At 42.3% G+C, this 21,363-nt stretch overlaps 1 protein-coding gene across 1 annotated transcript in view; it reads left to right on the top strand.

Moving 5' to 3' along the window:
• The window catches only part of CSMD1 (CUB and Sushi multiple domains 1), a 1,869,885-nt gene that overhangs the window by 918,769 nt on the left and 929,753 nt on the right, over window positions 1–21,363 (top strand). The window contains 1 exon segment of the mRNA XM_055335505.1: window positions 9,332–9,539. Within this exon segment, the coding sequence (XP_055191480.1) occupies window positions 9,332–9,539 (208 nt within the window).

Raw genomic sequence — 21,363 nt, 5'->3', positions numbered from 1 at the left:
GTAGGTTTGGGGCCGTCCTCTGTTCCAGGCCCGAGAGCCCCTTCTAGGGGAAGGCTGTGGGAGGCAGTGGCTTCTTGACCTGCACCTCGTGGTGCCTCTCTCTCTCTCTCCGGAGCCACCCCGTCCTCCTGGGGAAGCAACGTGGGGACTTGGGAAGGTCAATGTTACCCAAAGCAGCGTGACTTTTAAAACTTATGGTAAAATGTTCGAAAATAATTCAATGAGCTATCATTGGCTGATCCCGCATCAGACTCCCAGCAGGGAGCCTGCTTCTCCCTCTGCCTGTGTCTCTGTCCCTCATGAATAAATAAATAAAATCTCAGAAACAATTAAAATTGAGAAGAATTTCGATGCGCACCCTGCATTTTATGAACTTACTAGTGTAGCTCAGGCATTTGCTGGAGCAGCCTTACAAATGCTTGGTGAACATATTCGAGGTCCCGCGGTTTGGATACATCATACTTTAATGATTTATCTGTTGTTAAACTTTTAGTTGGTTTCCATTTTTCTTTATGATAAATATGGCAAAGTATGTCTCTAAATAATGTTTTATTCTGTATTTTGAATTATGCCCTTAAGATATATTCCTAGCAACATTTATACCCAGGCAAGGCATATATAATTTTAGAGTTTAGAATGCAACTTTGTGGAAGTTTGGAAATTCCTTAGGGGAAAGAGTGCACTCTGATTTCTGCTTACAGTCGGAATTATTTTCCTCACTTCCAGAAATCAGTAGATTCAAACATATCTTTTATTAAAAACCTTATCTTCTTCTTGGATTAAGTTGATGACATTCAAACTCCTTTGAGCTGTGGAAGCTTCTCTTCAAATGCAAGACTTTGTGAACCCTCAATATAGGAAATTGATTTAAAGAAATAATTGCTCTGGTAGAAATTTGGCGTGGGAGCTAAAGTCCATTTGCTGGACTCTGTTTTGCCACTTGCAACCTTTGCATGGAAGCCCTGGGAACACAATTTTCAAAATAATGAAGTGACTCAGCACCTATACTCATTATTTCATTGAAAAAAAAATCTATTTGTTGTATGTTCATTTTTACAGTCAGGTATTTCCTTGGCACTTGGGAAACTGACTTCATTTTCTTTCTGAATAATGAATAAAAAAGAAAGAAAAAGAAGTAAAAAAAAAAAAAACAGAGGCGGGAGACAATGGGACTATAAATAGCATTTAGGAAACCAGATCCCCCAGCTTTCAGCTTCCAAATAAACCCCTTGAGTACAGCAAAATTAGAGTAAAATTTTGATGCGTTTTGTTCACATTAATATCCTTGGGACTTACATTATATTAATATGATGACATCACTTAAATATTTAGTTTATTTTACTGGTTACTTTTCTGTGTTAATACATTTTCCTTCATGTGGGCGATTTCTAAGTTCACATCAGATGCTTAACTTTTGGAACTTGAAATAATTTTTCCAGGTGCCAGGAAGCTTGCTTTGATTTATTTGTTTTTCTGCCTGCCTTGACTTTATCTGTTCTTGAAATTTCCCCACTGCTCTGATGAGTATCAAAAGAACATTCCTGATCTTGCGGCTTAGCTGCTTGCTAAGCAAAATAAACACACCAACTGAGCCCTTCATGGACTGCTACAGCGGTAAAACTTTCTTGGCAGTTAAGTTTTGTCAGAAAGATCTCTACTTGGAGGCTTGATTCAGTTCTTAGAAAAGGTTGCTTACCCCTTATACTTGAAGAAGCCACGGATTTCTATAGCTCCGTGTACTTTCTACCGCTCGTTTTAGCAACGTGGTGTAGCTGGGTGCCACACGGAGTCCCACAAATACTTGGTGCTGGAGTCCCATTGCACTGAAGATCCCGGGAGGCCGGCGCCTCGCGACCCTGTGACTGCAGGCAACACTGGGGTCCGGGCTCTGAGTGGGAATGCAGGGCGCTCACCGAGTTTCAGGCTGCTTCTAGAACAGTGAGCCTCGTCCCAAGGCAGCTGCAAGGCTAACGGACCAGTGCTGCCCCCTTAGCCAAGTGCTAACAAGTTAACCAGAGCAGGGTGAGGAGACGCTGATGTGCAAGTGGTGGTCGGAGAAGGTGGGGCCAGGAGGGGAGACCTGAACCAGGCAGGGTGAGAGGGGCAGAGGCTCGGGCAGGGGTGCACTTGGCTCTGGGCCCAGGAGGCCGCGGGGTTAGAATGGAGTGAGGGAGAGGTCAGGGTGGGGGCTCAGTGCAGGTAGGACAGGCGGGGGGGGGGGGGCTGGCTGGGGGGCAGGGGGGCAGCGGGCCAGGTCACAGAGCGCGAGGAGTTTATTCTGAGTGGTCAGAGAGGTGTCGGGGGTTTCGAACAACAAATTTTAAGATTTAGGTTAAATTTTAAAAGAATCCATTTGGATGATTGGAGTGAAACAGATCATAGAGAAAGGATGAAGGAAGGAGAGGGGTTAGTTCCGAGTGCCGTAGGGTGTGAGTGCACGTGTGTGTGCACGTATCTGCAAGTGTGCAGGTAGGCACGTGTAGGTGGTAGTAAGAGAGATGATTCCACGGGTTTGTGGACAGAAGTATTTCGAAATCTGGCTAGTGATCTCTGGGTTTGAGACACCTACATGTAATTTTCAAATAAAGCACTTCTGTTTAACATTTTATTAATGGATTATTAAAATATTAGTGTTTCATTACTATTTTTTTACATTGTTACTAGTTTTTAGATGATGGGTGAAGCCTGCCTTGTGAAAACGTGTCAGAAATAACGGATTTAACATATTTGAAAATACGATTTATCATATGAAAAAACTTAAGTTACATCTGTCACACACATGCTTTCCATCAAAATAGTAATCCTAAGGTTAAAGATATGTTAAAACAAGGACAATAAGTCTATTGTACTCCTACTGAGTGTTTTGGATTTCCTAGAGTTAAAATATCTTAGTTTAGAAAATTCATAGCTGTTTCCTAATTAAGTTTATTTGCTTAGGCTTATTCTTTGTGAGAAAATCTGTGATGTATATTAAAAATGAGACTATTTTTCAAATACTATTACTCATATGCTAATTCTTTTAAATTATTTTATATAAACAGAGTATTTAAGGGAGCATGCCATGTGTGGTTCCCCTGTATTTTGATACACTTAAGTAAGCCACATATCTAATTGATTATTAATTTTGACTCAAAGAAGCAATATTGCACAGCATTTTAGTGGCTTTAATTTCTCCTGTTTAAAAGGGTCTACATAGTATCACTGAAAAGACCTGAAAAAACACTAATTAAATTCATCCGAGTAAGGGCTAGTGGAAGGGGAGGTGGGCGGGAGGATGGGGTGACTGGGTGACGGGCACTGAGGGGGGCACCTGACGGGATGAGCACTGGGTGTTGGCAAATCGAACTCCAATAAAAAATATACAAAAAAAAACCCTAAACAAATAAATAAATTCATTCAAGTAAATGGTTCTCAACGAGGGACAATTTTGTCCCCCAAACATTTGGCAATGTCTGCTGCGGATATTTTTCGTCAACACAATTGGGAATATTTCCAGCACTTAGTGGGCAGAGGGAAGGATGGTACCATTTTTTTTTTTATTTTTTTGGATGGTACCAAACTTTGCTACAGTGCACTGCACATCCCCTCAGAACAAAGAGTCACGTGGCCCAAAATGTCAACAGTAGTGAGGTTGCGAAGCCATGACACAGCGTAACCTCTTAATGATGATTTAATAATGAGATGCGGCATCTCCTAGAAAATCAGCGTCTTTATTCACGCCTACTTCCTAAGGAAATGCCTGGAACTGCATTATGAAGATTTTGTAATGGTGAGTAGCTCGGATTTTCACATTCTTCCCTTGGAAATTGGCGAGTAGCGAAACCTCGGGACAGGGACATCTGCCACCTTGCCTCTGTACGTTCTCGGAGGGGTTCAGTTGAGAGGAGGTCTTTGAAACTCAGAAGTGTCCCTGCAGCTCCTCCTGCTGCATTACTCCCCTGGTTACAAATGACAGCAAAAGGAAACCCCCAAGCAGCTGTTCAGCTACAGTAGGGTGTGTGTCCCAAAGCTGTGGGACAAGCTGAGGTGCCTCATTGTCTTAGCAGGATGGGAGGACCTCACCACGATGACACAAGGGATAATCTTTTCTGAAAGCACTCCAACCTGGAGGAAAGTCCAGCGGAGTATCTGGGCACCCTGTGGCCCGGTCAAGAGCATAAAATCATCCATCACACCTGTCCCTTCCTGGCCCAGGTCCCATGACTGCAGAGACGCTGAGGTCCAGACGTAGGTGCGACCGATGTAATTGGGAAGTGACTCAGGAAGCAGAGAGGGGTAGTAGGAATGAGGCAGGAAAGTGACTTCATTTTGTTTTATTTTTTTTGAACAGATTATTTATTTTAGAGCGTGAGTGCATGAGTGGGGGTGGGACAGAGGGAGGAGGAGGGAACCCCAAGCAGACGCCCCACTGAACACGGAGCCTGACCCCCATGGCTCTCACGGCCCTGACATCATAACCTGAGCCAAAACCAAGAGCCAGGTCTTAACCAGCTGAGCCACCCGGGCGCCCCGGAGACTGATTTTATAGGGTTGATGTGTACCCGCCTACTACCGTCAATTTGTGTTGCTTTTATGCAAAGCAGAATGGATACTTCTCAATGTTTTGCGATAATGTTTATACCAATTAGTTTTAATGCTACTTGGTTGATCTTGTTGGTATTTCATGACTTTAACACCTTCCAGCTGCGTGTTTTATCATGAAGAATCAGAATCTCACTTTTGAGAACTGTGAAATAAAGAACAGCGACATTAATTTTCTCATACATATTGAAAAGATTCAACAAATGGTCCAGATAAAGGGCTTAGTTCAGAATATCAAGCACCTAAAGTGAACTCAATAAATATAAGACTCGAAATTGAGTGACTTGCCAAAGATAGGAACATCCTGTGTAGTATCCCTCGTGTATATTATCAGATTGCCCAAAATTTCATATCAATACAACTTGATAGGAAGCAAAGAATGGTGTCAATTTTACCCTTAGCTATTTTCCTTAAAAAAAAAAAAAAAAAAGACTTTATTTATTTATTTGAGAGAGAGTGTGAGCGAGAGAGAAACACAAGCAGGAGAGGGAGGGGTTGGCCGAGGGAGAGGGAGAAGCAGGCTCCCGCTGAGCAGGAGCCTCCTGGGGCTCATCCCAGGACGCCGGGATCATGACCTGTGCCCAAGGCAGACCCTTAACCACTGAGCCACCCCAGGCACCCCTATTTTACTTTGCTAAAAAATGTAATTTAAAACTAAGTATTTCACCATGGTTTTAATTTCAGTGCCTGATAACAAGAGACATTAAACCTTTGCCTGTGTTTAGGATTTCATTCTGAAATTCATTCTTGTTTAAATTGTCACTTACTATCTTTTCCACCAATTTCTTGGTATATTATTCTGAAAAATGTGAATCAAATAAGTATAGATGACCTCCTTTTGCTATGTTGCAATTTCATTTATCATCTTGCTTTTTATTTTGAATTTTATTTTTATAGGTTTATTTTGAAAAACATTTTTTTGTGTAGGTCGTTGGTTTATTGTAAAATTTATTTTATTTCAGTAATATACTTTTGGTTTAGTTGAGATAATATAGTGTTTGACATAATACAGCATTCTTATTCTGCTAATTTGTCCATTATTTTATACTTTCAAACATTTTAATTGATTAATATTTTTTTTCTATTAGGTTGTTTCTAAGTGATTTTTTTTCAAATTTTCCTTATCCCAATGACTTTGTTAATATATTCTTCTCCCATCACTGATGATGTTCATTTTATCAAATACTGAATCCTTCTAAGAATTTGGGTCCTCATAACACCCTGCTCTATGAGGAAAAAGGCTCCCATTTCTACATAGCAAAGTCTTTATCATTAAGTGATATTTTATAGGAAGACAATTTTTTTAATTTTTATTTATTTATGATAGTCACACAGAGAGAGAGAGAGAGGCAGAGACACAGGCAGAGGGAGAAGCAGGCTCCATGCACCGGGAGCCCGACGTGGGATTCTCGATCCCGGGTCTCCAAGATCGTGCCCTGGGCCAAAGGCAGGTGCCAAACCGCTGCGCCACCCAGGGATCCCTATAGGAAGACAATTTAACAAATCTTTTGCAGCCAAAGTGGTAGTTCGCAACTGACATGATTTCCAAAATTAATGAATTAAACAAATTTTCCAAGGCCAAATGTGCTTTGAAAGATATCTATTCAGTTGTTTTATATATAACTATTCTACTGATAGATTTTTAAAATCTAAATTAAAACATTATTTTTAAAAGCATTTGGCAATCTAATATGGTCATTATGTTACCCTTCCTCAAATGCTTTTACATGTATAGATGGGTAAAATGTTACAGTTCAGAAAACATTTTCCTTACAGAAACAGGACAGAAAATAAAGATTTAAAATAGGGCAGCCCTGGTGGCCCAGCGGTTTAGCGCCGCCTTCAGCCCAGGGTGGGATCCTGGGGTCCTCAGATCGAGTCCCACATCGGACTCCCTGTGAGGAGCCTGCTTCTCCCTCTGCCTGTGTCTCTGCCTCTCTCTGTGTCTCTCATGAATAAATAAATAAAATCTTTAAAAAAATAGTTAAAATATTCTGTTGGAGAAATGTTTGAAGCATCCTTATAATTGCTTTTAAATATTTACGCCACACACAAATGTTTTTACCACTCTATAAAGACAGTTTTCTGTGATTAAGTTTTTTATCCAGTGAGTAGCATGAAATATTTTTTACTTTAAGTGCTTAATTCCCCAAGATTTCAATCAGATTATCTAAACAGCATTTCATAACATTTTATATGAAATCTTGCATTAAGAAATCATAATATATCCTGCATGTACTTAGCCCGACGTAATTTTAACTGTAATACATTTCAAAATGTTCTATGGGTATTAAAATATCTATCCAAGAAAACACAATGGTGATTGTAGGTTTAGGAGACGCAAGTATATTTATCGCTCTCTGTCAATTTCTTTTATTTTTTCTCCTTATTTCCATTTTATATTCTTGTTTGTCTTCCTGTATCATCTACTCCAGTCTCCAACAGAGTTGCCATAAAATAGTACCACTTATACACTCTTGTAATAGGCCCCCCAGTTCTCCCTGGAAATAGCAGACATGATACTCACTCATTAGCCCATTGGAGTCTGGTCCTCACCTGAAGTCCTAGAAAAATCCACATACTTTACGTCTAAGCTTTCAGGCTCATTGCATCAAAATGAGATGTGGAAGTGACAGTGGAGGTTAGTGAGTTCAACCACTCTCCTGTTCGATGGGAGCGGGAGGCATCACTTAGAGGGAAGTTCGGGTGACCAGGGCTTCTATCGGCTCGTAGGCACCAACTCCGCTCTATCAGCTGTTGAAATATTAAATATTGAAATGTGTAATGTTAAATAATATTAATATTATTTAATATTAAAATATTAAATATCAGCTATTAAAATACCCCCCCCCAGGCCGTCAGTGGACATCCACTCTCTGCAGCCCCTGGAGCAGCCATGTCACTCCAGCTTCGCAGGCACTTTCTGCAGGTCATCAGATTTTCCAATAGTCAAACAACTAGAGGGATAAAGGCACAGAGGGGGGCTCCAGAGCCTGCTGTAGAGCTGCTGCTGATGCCCATTGTTGCTGGTTGGGGCCTGCCTGTGGGTGCTCTTGTCAGACAGGTGCAGTATCACCTCTACTTGGTAAATGCTGCCGAGGAACTTTCCCAGAAGAAATCAGTGCACTTCTTGTTCTATTTGCTCTTGTTCTATATTCCTATTATGATATGTGTGTGTGTATATATATATTATATATATATTTATTTTTAACAAATATATTTATTTATTTCTATATGTATATATAATATATTTTTAACGAATATATTTATTTCTATATTTACATGAAGTGTATATATTTATATATATAAATACATATATATATAAATACACCTGTTTGAAAGTCTTTTAGATCATAAGCCATGCTTTACTGTTTAGGATACCATTTCAAAAATCCTGTGTGATTTGATATGAGCTTTTCTCCCCTCTTTATCACTTTGGAAGGGGAGCTGTTTGCCACTGAGCTGAATTGCAAAGCATCTAGGGAGTCTCAACTCTCAGAGTTGAATTAATTAGTCAGTCACAACACTGGATTTGATAAATTTTAAGTCCTCTCATTTATGATATTTTAACTTTTATATAACAGTGTTGTAACTCTTGTGCTTTGCATTCTATCGAGGTGACTTTCACAGCATATGATATAATGTGAGAAATAAAACCAATGTATTAAGTAGAATTATACCATGGGTGTTAATGATCATGCCTGTGTGTATAATACGTTGAGATATGAGAATACTATATTACTATAGAGGTGCCAGTATGTGTGAGTGAACAATATGTTCGCATACACAGTTGTTTTATTAATGGCCAAGTGTGAATATCTGTCTGCCCCAATCTTGTCCAACCACACAAGGTGCTAAAGTTGAATTTCCCCAACTTGGTGACAGGCTGGCTTCATACATCACTCCTATTACGGCACCAACACCTGTCAATGTTAAATATGCTCTTAGGGCAGAAATTATATAATAGGAAAAAAAGGAAGGAGGGAGGGGGAAAGGAAGGAAACCCATAGACATGTCTTAAAATAAGTATTTTGCAAACACTTATTTACCCTATGTTACAAAACTTTACAAGATCTATTTCTCTTCAAACCGACATTTTAATGGTAATTTATATCTTAAATGCATTTTGTCATTACTCACCTTTTCCTTGCCACCTTCTAAGTTATTCCTCTATAAGTTTTCAAGCAACGATTTCTGACTCAGAAGGCTCTCATGAATTGGTGTGTCTTTGTTATCACGTTAGTCAAGAACTTATCTGAAATTCGAAACCAAATACACATTCCAAACTCCACGAAGAAAAGAAATTACGGTGATGACTACTTTTAAGAGCGTGGTGTTTTCAAAGCCTGGTATCAGTGAATTAACAAAGCATGGCTACGTACTGTTAAATCTCAAGATGTTTCTGAATTTCCATCTTGAAGGATTCAGAAAACATCTTTGAAACCCGTGTGCGGCTGTCTGTGACTGTCAGGTGTATGACAGTGCACATCCCAGGAGTTAGGAAAGCCATGATTTCTCTCTCTCCTATCATGAGAATTCAGTTAATAATGCAAAGTTAAGTGTTGAGATTTTTGTCAGCCTTTCCATAGAACTAATTAATAAACCAGGAGAAACCTGTTGTCACCTTGAGTTACCAATTCGGGGCTGGGAAGGGAGTGGTCCTGGGCCTGGGGGAGTGGGGTACGTCGTAGGGGCGCCTGGATCTGAGCCTGTCTGGAAACCTGATTGCCTTTTGTTCTGCCCCTGCCAGCGGAGGGAGCCTGCGGAGGTACCCTGAGGGGGACCAGCAGCACCATCTCCAGTCCGCACTTCCCCTCCGAGTACGGGAACAACGCCGACTGCACCTGGACCATCCTGGCCGAGCCCGGCGACACCATCGCCTTGGTCTTCACCGACTTCCAGCTAGAAGAAGGGTACGACTTCTTAGAGATCAGTGGGACAGAAGCCCCATCCATATGGTAAGTTCTGGGGGGACATGCGTTGACCCCAGATCCACCAACAGGCTTTGGACAATGGCCTTCTTTGCATGGTCGTTGGCACACGGAAGTGTTCTTTCTTTGCTTGGCTGTTTTGCCCACTAACAAGGTCGTGTATGTTGTGACTGGCTCCAAAGCCTCCGGGGTGTCTTTGTGCTGGTATCTGGAGTTGGGGAAGTGGTCTGCGCCTGGGCACTGGCACCTCACATGCCCTCATTTCGGACTCTTATGAAGCATCGGAAGACGGTAACTAAGCCAGCTAAGTTAGCCTTTGGATTTGTGCTGGAGCTGATTCCATGGAAGCAGATATTTTTAGACTGGCCATTTTCAAATGTCATGTTACCAGTCATTTATCTACAGTGCTGCAGATGCACGATAGCATATTTATTTTCCTTCCTGATGATCCTGCACCTATGAAGGTCACAGGCAAACTATAAATACTAATCCAACGTAGATGTAAAGTTAGTGGACTGAGGATCAATTCTGTGGCTTGTGTGCTCATGGAGGCAGAAGGAAACCAGGTCTAAATTGCAGTGGATTTTGGTCTATGTATTGGTTGCAAGGACAGCAATTGTGTCTATAAGTGCAATCCAAGAGGGAGAATTCAAGTAGATGTTGAGGATTTTACATCTCAAATTAAGTCATCTGTTGTGAGTTGGACTGGATTTTGTTTTAATTATTTCACTTCTTAATTTTTTTTTAAAATCCTATTAATTCTCTATTTTAGACCTTGAGTGGTAAACCAACCTGAATGCATGTATATTGAAATTAGGGCGTAAGTCAGAGGAGATGTTGGCCATTTATGCGGGTAGAGGAGAATATGAAATGAGTGACTGAATGTTTCAATGTGTTTAAGTTTGCATTTTGGGGTAAGGACTAAAGGATAAAAATACCCACCCTGAAACATGCTGTAAAATTAGACCACCTCTTTTAAGCCAATTATTGCAATGGAAATTTATTTTATTTTCTGAGGCTTAAGACACAAAGCAGAGGATTCATACTAACACGTTAAATTCTTTTCCTTACTTTCGTCCTGCTGTGGTTATATTAGAAGTTACTTCAATTAAGAGAAAAACAGCCATGGCCTCTCTGATATTTGCTTTATATTTGATTGATCTTGAACAATACTCTTAGACTGAGCAAGTTTACCTGTTTATTTTGTGTTACGCAATTTTAAGCACCCAAGAATTTGTTGATAATGTCGGTCTCACTCTCTGTAACATCAGTGTTAGAAACAAGTTGCGAACATAAAGCTGTGCATCCTGGGCTCTCCGCCAAGTACTGCCTTGTGACCTTGGACAAATAACATACTGGTGTATATAAGATAGGGGAGCTCCTAAGTCAACTTTTAAGTTGACTCATTAAATATCTATTGAGTGCATATTCTCCCTCAATCATCCTGAGAGTCAGGGATGTCACACCGCTAGCCTTAAAATTGCACTGTTTTGGTTTTCAGAAATTCATTACAATATAAAATATATGGTGAGTCATTCTCAGACACTATATGATTAAGGGTAAGGGCCTTATTTATGAGAGATTCCAGAGATCGTGGACACTGACCAACCGTCTTGCTGCTAAATGTCAGGCTGGCAAAGAGAGGGACAGAGAGAGGCATCTTTGACAGTGACTTTAGAACCACGGTCAGGACAGCTTTTGCCAAACAGACTTAGTTTATGTAAGAGAGGAAACATGGAGGTGCAGATGTCCATGTCAAAGTCTGAAACAAAAATAGGGCACGTGAAATCAGAATGAGACATAACCCTCCAAAAGGGCTTGTGGCTCCTACGAGCGCATTGTGACTGACCACTGAGACGCCAAATCTCAGTTATTTCATTTCTTTTCTTAAAAGATGGTAAGCAGGAGCTGGAGGATGTTTTTTGACTTGTTGCCCATTTCTTCTTTGCTTATCACTGTTGATTTCTCTCATACCCTCTCCCCCTCCCTGCCTAATCTCTATCTGTATGTTCTGCTGGTCCATGTCCCCAGCTACTTCAGTATGACTCAGAAAAACGGTGTGAGGATGGGGTCGCGGGTGAGCTAAAAGTGCATTCCATCTGAAAGGTCAGGTGGGGCCACTGATGGCAACAATTCCTAACAGTTGTCAGAATGAGAACTGACATGGTAGCCAGGAGATTGGCCCATCTTCCTGATGGCTGGGTTCAGGCTAGAGGACATTTTCCAGCTCTGAAATATATCTAGGTATTTGCCAGGGCACCAAGATTGAGGATCTGTGAACAGCCTGGGGAGAAAAAGAAAATGGCAGTCCTTGGGAAAGTTCTTGGTGGGAAAGTTGACCTAGTCTCGTGTTCCTTCTGGTCCAACAAAAGAGGTGGCCCATTGGCTCAACATGCTCTTTCTCTCAGTGGCTATTTTTAGAGAGTTGTGTTCAGGACTGTATTCATATGATGATTTGTATTGTCCCAGTGGCTTGGCACAAAAGTCCTGGGCGGGGGGGGGGGGGGCTTGGTCGTATTATCTAGTTTTTATTGATGAAGAAGCTGAGAGCAAAGCGCACAGGGCACATGGCAGAGAACTCAAGCTCAAGGTCTCTGACTTCAAACTACCTTTCCTCTTCACTCCACTGCCATCCCCGCCATAGGACAGTCTAGGTCCGGACTTAATGCGCTGTGGAGAAAGGACCTTTTCTCTACTACTGTAGGTTGGATCCAAGAGCCTTGAACAGGCTGCTGAAACAGGGGATAAGAACCAACTGAGAACAATTTCACACTCATGCTGCATCAATAGAGACTCAGAGTACACAGAGCTTTTTGGGGTGACATTTAGCATTGATCATAATTATAAGAGAACTATCTTGACATGGCCGTGGGACTGCTTTTAAATGAAACTCTCATCTTTCAATTACTCTTCAGTGGAGGCTACAAAGGAGCACGTGATTTCCTTAAATCACTATTGAAACACACACGAGTTCATTTATAATACAAAGGAGTCACTTGAAGTACCCTTCTTAGATTTATACAAATGCATACTGTGGCTTATCTTAAAAAGACTATTATTTTCCTGTAATTTTAGACTGACAGTCCCTGAAATGTTTAATGGTTCAAATTGGCATATTTAAGAGATTTATTATCCCTCCACTTCAAGGAAGATCCTAAGGACAGAGCAGGTGTGTGTGCCCCCCTCGAGCACAAGGTCAGGAAACAGTGACCGTTAGTGTGGAAGGCTGGACGTGCAGTGCAAAAACATATAATTTTCCAATAATCTATTTTTAAAAGACAGAAAATACAAGCAAGGGCACTCTCAGAAGAAGCTACTTGGAAAATTGTTAAGAACAATAATAGGATTAGGCTTATTTTCATTGAATTTGGAGTGAAATTACCAACTCAGCTATGTTTTATGTAAGGGTTGCCATGGCGACAGTGGAGCAGTCTAAATGTGGTGAATGATGTAATGTGCCGAAATTATCCATATATTAAATGTGGAGGGGTGTGCAATTTAAACCCAATCCACTATGCATACGTTAGATAAGGCTTATTTATTTATTTAATTAAATATTATTATTATTTTTTTTACTAGTCAGATTCTAATTTCATACAGGCTGGCTTCCTGTCAATACTCTACTTTAACAGAGAGCTGCCATTTTTAATTCTCTTTGTAACATGGTCTAGCAATTATGATTTTTCTTGCAATTAAAAACATGGTTAGCAGTGAGGCTAGCCAACTAGTCTTCCTTTCTGAAGCGATTTGGTGGCATAGCTTGTAGATCATAACTAGAAATACCAAGAAGAAAGAAAATTGATTTTATTTCAGAGTTAACCTATGGTGGTTTCTAAATTAAGACGTGGCGGTAAAAGGGACTAGAAACAGAAAGTCTCGACAGGAGACAACTAATGGAGCATTTTCTTTCTTTCTTTCTTTCTTTCTTTCTTTCTTTCTTTCTTTCTTTCTTTCTTTCTTTCATTTACTATCTTTCAAATACACCCTCATATAATGGGAATAATTTATGCATTCCCGTCTATGCAGGTAGCATGTATGGTAGGGTAGAGAAGGTAAGGAAATAAAGAACAGTAAATGCATTTAAGAAGCATCCCAAAGCATAGACGCATCTGTTCCTCCATAATCTTCAATGACAGAGCCTCAGGCCATCAAAATGACACCCAGATGCCTCAGTGTGCCTTTCAAGGCTTGCCATAGCATGTGCGGCCTGCCCTCCATCCTGCCACACCCCACCCCAGAATCCTTCAGTTTTGCCTCCCTGAACACATCCCTGCCTTCACTTAAGCACATATTTGCATCCCTTGGACATGTGTTCAGATACATGCCTCTGCACAGAAATCCCACACCAACCAATTGAACGGACAGTCAATGAACCCAAGGCTTATGGCGCTGTGCAGATGCGGCCCACTTAAGAGGTCCTACAAGTGCCAGAGTTTGTCCGAACTCCTGCCCTGGAAAATGCCAGTGGTAATCAATGCAAGGGGGTCTCTGGGCTGCTTTGGCTTAGACCCGCCTCATTCTATCAATACAACATGTTATTTTATGATTTTTTAAAGGTCTCAGCTCAATTATTCACTAACCAGTAGAACTCTACCGCTTTGTCTCTCTGATTTGCACAAGATTACATTGGAGGGAACCAAAGAAAAAGAAAAGTTTTGTAACTGCACTTTATTTTGTTCCCATTAACGAATCATAATCTCACTATTAAATCAATCTAATCAGTGACTTGCTGGAGCCAAAACAAAACTTCAAAGAAATCGGAGAAGCTGAGTGAGCTTCAAAGAACCCTTGAAGGGTCAATTAACACCTACAATGTTTATCCAACTTGTCACTTAATTGAGAAGTAACTTGGTGCATATTTTATTTCTAATGAGGAAGGATTATGGAGGCACACAGAGTGACAGACGCCCCGGAAGGAGCCCATCCGCATCCCTGCCCACGGGAGAAGGAAAGGGAAGACCTTCTTTCCCTCTCTCCTTATTTCATTTCTTCACTGTTCATTTTGAAATCATTTTTCAAAGAATTTGCAAAGCTGGCTCAGAGAGCAGCTGTACCCATTGTACCTGAACCCATTGCTCCTCCACTGCTCCAATCTTACACAACCATGGTGTAATTATGGGAACCAAGGCATCCATGTGGAACACGGCTGTCACTGATGTTCAGGACCGATTGGAGTTTCCCCGGCGGTCCCTCTGCTGTTCTTCTGTCCCTGGAGTCAGTCCAGGGAATTAGCTGGCACTATGAGTTATGCCTCTTTTACCTTCTTCAACCTGTGTCTGTTTGCGATCTTGCTTTGTTCCCATGACCTTGACCCTTCTCATGTCAATAATTTGCTCTGGTGACATTATTTTGTAAAAGCAGTGGATCATTCAGGGCATGGAGACTATATCCAGCAATGTCTCAAGCACCACCAGTTCAAATAACCGGGTTTCTTTCTTTCATGGTTTCCATTTTGAAGTTAAATTCCGTCATTGTACTCCACAAAGATACAGCTGTACACGCATTTCAGCACTTTTTAGGAAAGCAAGCATAATGTGAATAAGAAACAAATATGTGCGTGTATATTCTGAATTTCTGTGTGTTGTGTTTGTATATATATGTGTGTGTATACATATGCACACAGTTTGTGTATGTATGTGTACACATGCATATATAATATGAATTTCTTCTTTTCTTGAGCCCCTACACATGGGCCAGAAGTCTAAGGTCATGCCTAACATGATATAATTTTAGTTTTTATTTTTAAAACCTTTTATTTTTTCTTATCAAAATATTTTCATACAAATGTATTCAAGTAATGCATTTTGACAAACACCGGACTGAATGATAACGCTCATTGATTATTTGCTACGTAGCAGGCAAGTGCAAACAAAAGCCCCCACACTTAAGATGCCACATTTCCGTTTTAGAGACGACAAAACCCAGACCCAGTAGAGTCCAGGATCTTCCCACACAGCTCCTGGGTGGCAGAGTGGGGATTTAAGCAGAGCAGTCCTGGGCCCTATTTCTTCCTTTACTTCAGTATATTGAGATAATACGTCTTTACTGACTTTAAACCAGGGAAATAAAGGCAGCCGTGCTGACACTACAGTCTCGGCGCATCTCAGGGCCCATCGGGGGAGCCTGAGGCCTCCTCACGTAGACAAGCCCCCCAGATACTTAGTGCTGCTGTCACCATGAAATATGCTTCTAACGTTTCCTTTTCTGTGTGTTATGGACTATATAGCAAGGTTGTAAATCTTAACATCCTTAATGCACCCTTTTGGGTACAAATGTAATCATAGATATTAGAAGGCTTTTAAAATGGGGCATAAAGGACAGGTCTGAAGGCATCATAAGGATATGGCCTAACGGTGTCGATAGGAAGGCTTCTCTATACGACTTTGGCTCCTTTAAATTGCAGGTAGGTGAGGAAAGCAATGGCCAGCTCACCCCAAACCCGTGTTACCTCCACCCCAAAACTCAAAAGGGTAATAAAGGAAGTTTTATTGGATAAGAGCTGATTGTACAGAATGGAGAATTTCTAACTTGATCTATGGTATTCTATTGCCTACAGCATCCGGACCACATTTATTTTTCCTGAGGTTGGGGAACCCCACTCCTCACAACGCCTACAGTGGAACAAGTTTCCGCTCTCCATCCTCCCATCAGCAGCCCGCCGCCCTGGGACCCTTCGGCAGCAAAGGAGTCTCTGGAAATCATGTTGCTGCCTCCGGGCTGAGCAAAGCACGCAGGCTGTGTTTGCAAACCCTCCCGTCAGCAGGGGTTTTGTGAGGCAGTGACTCCGTCCCCCTGCCCCCCACCTGCAGCAGAGCTCCAGGGTCTCTGAATCCACCTGGAGGGGAGGAAGGAGGAAAGCAGGAGGCGTGCTCCGATGGGGCCCTAGAAAGCTCAGTCTTTATTTCCAGCCTTCCAGCTGTGTGTCCCCGATTGGGGGGGGGGGGCAGGTGCACCTGGGGTCGGGGGTCGGCAAGCCTTGCTGCCTCTCCTCCCGTGTGTGATGGGCTCTTCACCCGAAGCCTCACTAGGCTTCACTACCCAGAACTAGGTCTGACGTGCTGTCTCCTCCCACCCCTGAAATCCCGTCCTCCTAGTGTGTCTCCCGTAACTCATTTTGGCTGAGGTCAGCATCCAGCATTTCGGATGCACAAGATGGAGGAAGTTATAAAATCACCTATTTTAATTAATGGGCATGTTGAATATAGAAGAGTTACATATTTATTTAATGGTAGTGATCACCAGTAACAGGCAGTGCCTCCTCCAAGGACCGCACGCATAATGACCACACGAAGGGACAACAAAAAAGAAAAATATAACATTTCTGCTCCCCGAAGCTGGAGGCCATCGGGGGATAGATAAGGAGGCGGGGAGGGCCCCAGAGTGATGTTTCTGGGTCACAAGCAGGGCACACGCCACATGCAGCAGGCACGCCTGGGGGGGGCCACGGCTCTGGTCTTGGGAAACCCCCACCTCTTGACCCCATTTGACTGAAAAATAGATTTCCTATAAACTATTTATGTCGAAGGCAATGGGAAAATGTTCCCCCTTTAGAGATTCGTATTCATTTCGCAACATACAAAGTACATGTTTTTTGGGGTCACGGGTCTATCTGTTTGTCTATGGTCTTTTGTCTAGGAAACAAAAATGCCACATTTAAATTAAAACTTATTTTTTAAATAAGTTTGACTTTTAAAAACACATGCTTGGGATCCCTGGGTGGCGCAGCGGTTTGGCGCCTGCCTTTGGCCAGGGGCGCGATCCTGGAGACCCGGGATCGAATCCCATATCGGGCTCCCGGTGCATGGAGCCTGCTTCTCCCTCTGCCTATGTCTCTGCGCCTCTCTCTCTCTCTCTCTCTCTCTCTCTCTCTCTCTCTGTGACTATCATAAATAAATAAAAATTAAAAAAAAATAAAAAAATAAAAATAAAAAAAATAAAAACACGCTTTTCATTGGGACCGTTGTGCCAATTCTGTTTTACTTATTCTACAATCCTTGCGAACTTTCGTTTAGTACCCCAACTCGGTCAATTTGTACCCGATGGGTGTTTCACTTATACATTTTGATATCCCCCTTTAAAGTTTCTCTCAAAACTCTGAATATCTCATTCTTCTCTTCTTAAAATAGAGTCTGTATAATTTCATGGCAGACTGGTTAGGAGAGTAAGGTGATTTGGTGCAATCCAATGCTTCTCCAACAAATGTGACCTTTGATTGCTTAGGATTCATCCTCCTGGTACACGATGCAAGCCTGATGAGCCCTCTCAATGAGCCGCTGCTGGACAAGTTAGCATTTCCCATCTTTTGACTTTAATAAAGAAAAGCACCCAAGTCCTTGCGATTCGAAACCCTTTATCAATTCATAATAAAGATCTACATCTTGGATGTTTTGATTTTCACGCATTGCCAATTTTAGTGTAGTTGGAACCTGAGACGTCTGATGCACTGAGTGCATCATGTGGAAAGGAAGACTGCACCCTAAAATACCAAGACCCTGGCCTCCGTGCACACCCGGGTGGTTAGCAGAGAGGCTAGGCCCTCGGCGCACAGAGCTGGCTCTGCCTTCCAGAGAAGCCGGGTCCGCTGGGGGCAGCATCCTCTTGCATCCCTCCTTTCTTTCTATTAGCAGGTGGGACAGGAGAGCCACCAAGCCAAGACCACGGGTTCAGGTCTTACTGTAAGTCAGACTCGGGCTTTAGTGTTGGCTTCACAACTCCACAAGCTCGTGGACCTACGAGCAGATTTGCTCTCGGCAGGTCGCACATCTGTCTCTAAGGTGGAGTTGAGCACCGCGGGCCACGGTGGGTCCAGAGCCTCCTTAGATGGAGCGAACAGGGTGGGGGTGGCGGGGGGTGGGTGGCCTGCAGCACAGTGTCTGCAGCCTACAGGGATTTCTGGAGCTGGCTGCATGCACGTTGCTCGAAGAAACAGTCCCGTCGAAAGTTCAGATTCCTCCCTTTGAACACAGCAACCGTTTTGTCAAGTGAAAATGTTGTTGTTGTTGTTGAGCACAGTTTAGTTTCTAACTTGTTCTTCCTTTAAAAGGCCATTTGCGTCAAAGAAGTTGCAAATGTTTTGAAATAGAAAATGGCTTTCTTCTGCGATAGACTTTTAAAACCCGTGTCTTGTCTTTGCTACAAACCTCTGTGACAATACAAGCACATCCTAATAATATTACTTTCAAAGAAATGTTAGAAACAAAATGCAGGCCCCTATTTGATTTTGGCAACGTACTTGACCACAGTAAATCATTTTTAATATTCGCGGATATCACTGTGTACACCATTCAGTTTCTTGGAGATCCATCTCCTACATGTGTGCAGATCACTATATTATTAATGATATACAGATTAGTAAAAAAAATGTGGAAACCATAGAATTGATACAAACATACAGATGCATCTATTTAGCAAATAGTGTTTGAGAACAAAGCATGTGCCAGAGAATGTGGTAGGTGCTAGTCTAGCGCTTTGCCAATTTGAGCGTGTGCAGGAATCACCTGGAATCTTCTTAAAACGTAGATTGTGATTCAGTAGATAAGGGGTAGGTGAGATTCTTAACTTGTGCCGAGCTCCCAGGTGATACGGATGCTGTCGTTCTGTGGTCCAGATGAGTCATGAGGGTGCAGAGTGTGGGTGGATGAAAGCACAGTTGACAATAAGAGAAGTAGAGTCATGACTAATTAAGTTTCAACTGCGGAATATACTCTATTGTACACTACATCCTCGGACCTTATCTTATAACTCGGACCAACATCTCCCTATTTGACCAACATCTGCCTATTTACCCCAACCCCAGAGACGACCATTCTACCTCTGCCTTCAGGAGTTCAACTTTTTGTTCTGTTCCGTTTCGCTTTGCTTTCTTTGGGTTTCCCACAAGTGAGACCATACAGTATCTGTCTTTCTCTGTCTGACACACTACTTAGCATGATGCCCTCAAGAGCCATTCCTAATTGTTGCAAATGGCAGGATTCCCTTCTTTTTTAAGGCTGAATAATATTCTGTTGCACACATAAACCCCATTTTTTTTCCTTTATCCACTCCTCAGTTGACGCACACTTAGCTTGTCTTGGCTACTGTAAATGATGGTGCAGTGAACGTAGGGGTGAGGCTATCTACTCCAGATAATGATCTCACCCCTTTTTCTGCCTTTGCTATCTTACTGGCTGTTGTGCCATGATGATCAGTGAATAACATCGAATTCACCAAATGTATTTGACCACGAAACCTTTCTTTTTGGAGGGGTATAGGTTAACGTGCAGGAACATGGGTGTGAATAAGGCTATGCTTCTTGAGGCAGTGCAGACACCGACCTGCCTTAGCTCTGTTGGTACTTACCTTGCATTTGCACTTTAGGCTGAAAGCGACTTGATGCTGTCACGCTGTTTCCCTTCACGATGGCTTCAGTCCACTTTGTCTGTCTAGAAAGGCTTCTCTTCTGTGTTGCCAGGAAAGCCCTCATAATCCTTAACAGCTGAGCTCTTCTCGTCAAAAAGGACCTGGCCTTGGATGAAGAGAGGTGATAGGTTAACCGTTGTGCCCTTTCCCTTGGAGTTGGGTGATTTGGGTTAGTTATTCAGACTCCCGGTTTTTGCTTCCTGACAATAAAATAAGGTCAATGATGCTCACCTTGCTGGGCGAAGGTTAAAATATAGGTCAGGATCTATCACTGTCCGTAGTACAGAGATGCCTGATAAACTATATCCATTAGTGATCATCACGCTGTGTATGAAAAATGACAAATCAGCAATAGAAGTAACAAGGTGTCATCAGCGCTGGAGGAGAGAGAAGCAATTCCCTAGTCAGGTCATCAAAGAACATTTCACAGAAAAGTTGGTTTTTGACCTACACCCTGAGAGTAGAAAGGGTCTGGATAGAAAACGTGTGTGGGTATTTTAGGCACAGGCTGTATAACATAAAAAGTACAGATACGGAGAAGCACAAGAAATATTTGGGTGATATGAAAGAAAGCAATCCAGGTTTTGATGGAACAAAACCAAATAACTTCATTTTTGATGGCAAGCTCTACTTTTTCTTGATAAAACGTTCTTTGTGTCCTAATATCTGCTGATAGAAGGAAAACAGTGCTTTAGGAAAATGTTAGTAGGTTGGATGGATTGTAAAAGAAGAAGGGAGAGATAATAAACAGTTACAAATGCCTGTGAATAGGACACTTAAAATTTGTCAGACCATGTAACACAGAATCAGAAAGACAAAGGAAAGAGGTGGCGTTCTCGGTAGCCAGTACAGTTGGATGCTGGGCTTTACCAAGGGCTGTGCAGAGCTATTTCAGCTTTCAGCTTATGCTGGGAACTCACTGCCAACCCAAATGTCAAGGACTCATGGCTGTGAAGTTTGGCTGCAGATGTCTGGGTGTGCCCAAGGATGTCCATTTTAACCAGCATTCTGGAAGAGGTTGAGGGAACTGAACTTTTTAGAACTATGCCTGTAGAAAGCTTGAGGCTCATAGCTGGATGGAGGGCAGTTACGGAGCTCTCGGCTGCCCTCCCTCTGCTTGCCCCTCATCATCCTGCCACCACAGAGCGCTGCCTGGTTTAAAACAGAAATACTGGGATCCCTGGGTGGCGCAGTGGTTTGGCGCCTGCCTTTGGCCCAGGGCGCGATCCTGGAGACCTGGGATCGAGTCCCACGTCGGGCTCCCGGTGCATGGAGCCTGCTTCTCCCTCTGCCTGTGTCTCTGCCTCTCTCTCTCATGCTCTGTGTCTCTCATGAATAAATAAATAAAATCTTTAAAAAAAAAATAAAACGGAAATGCTCTTGGAGGATCTCCTCAGGCAGTGTGTGTCCCAGATGACCCAAGGGACCCTGTTCGTTTCAGCAGATAGCTCCC

This window comes from Nyctereutes procyonoides, unplaced genomic scaffold (genome assembly GCF_905146905.1).
Source record: "Nyctereutes procyonoides isolate TBG_1078 unplaced genomic scaffold, NYPRO_anot_genome, whole genome shotgun sequence".
NCBI lineage: Eukaryota > Metazoa > Chordata > Mammalia > Carnivora > Canidae > Nyctereutes > Nyctereutes procyonoides.
This window is presented reverse-complemented; position numbering and strand designations above follow the sequence as displayed.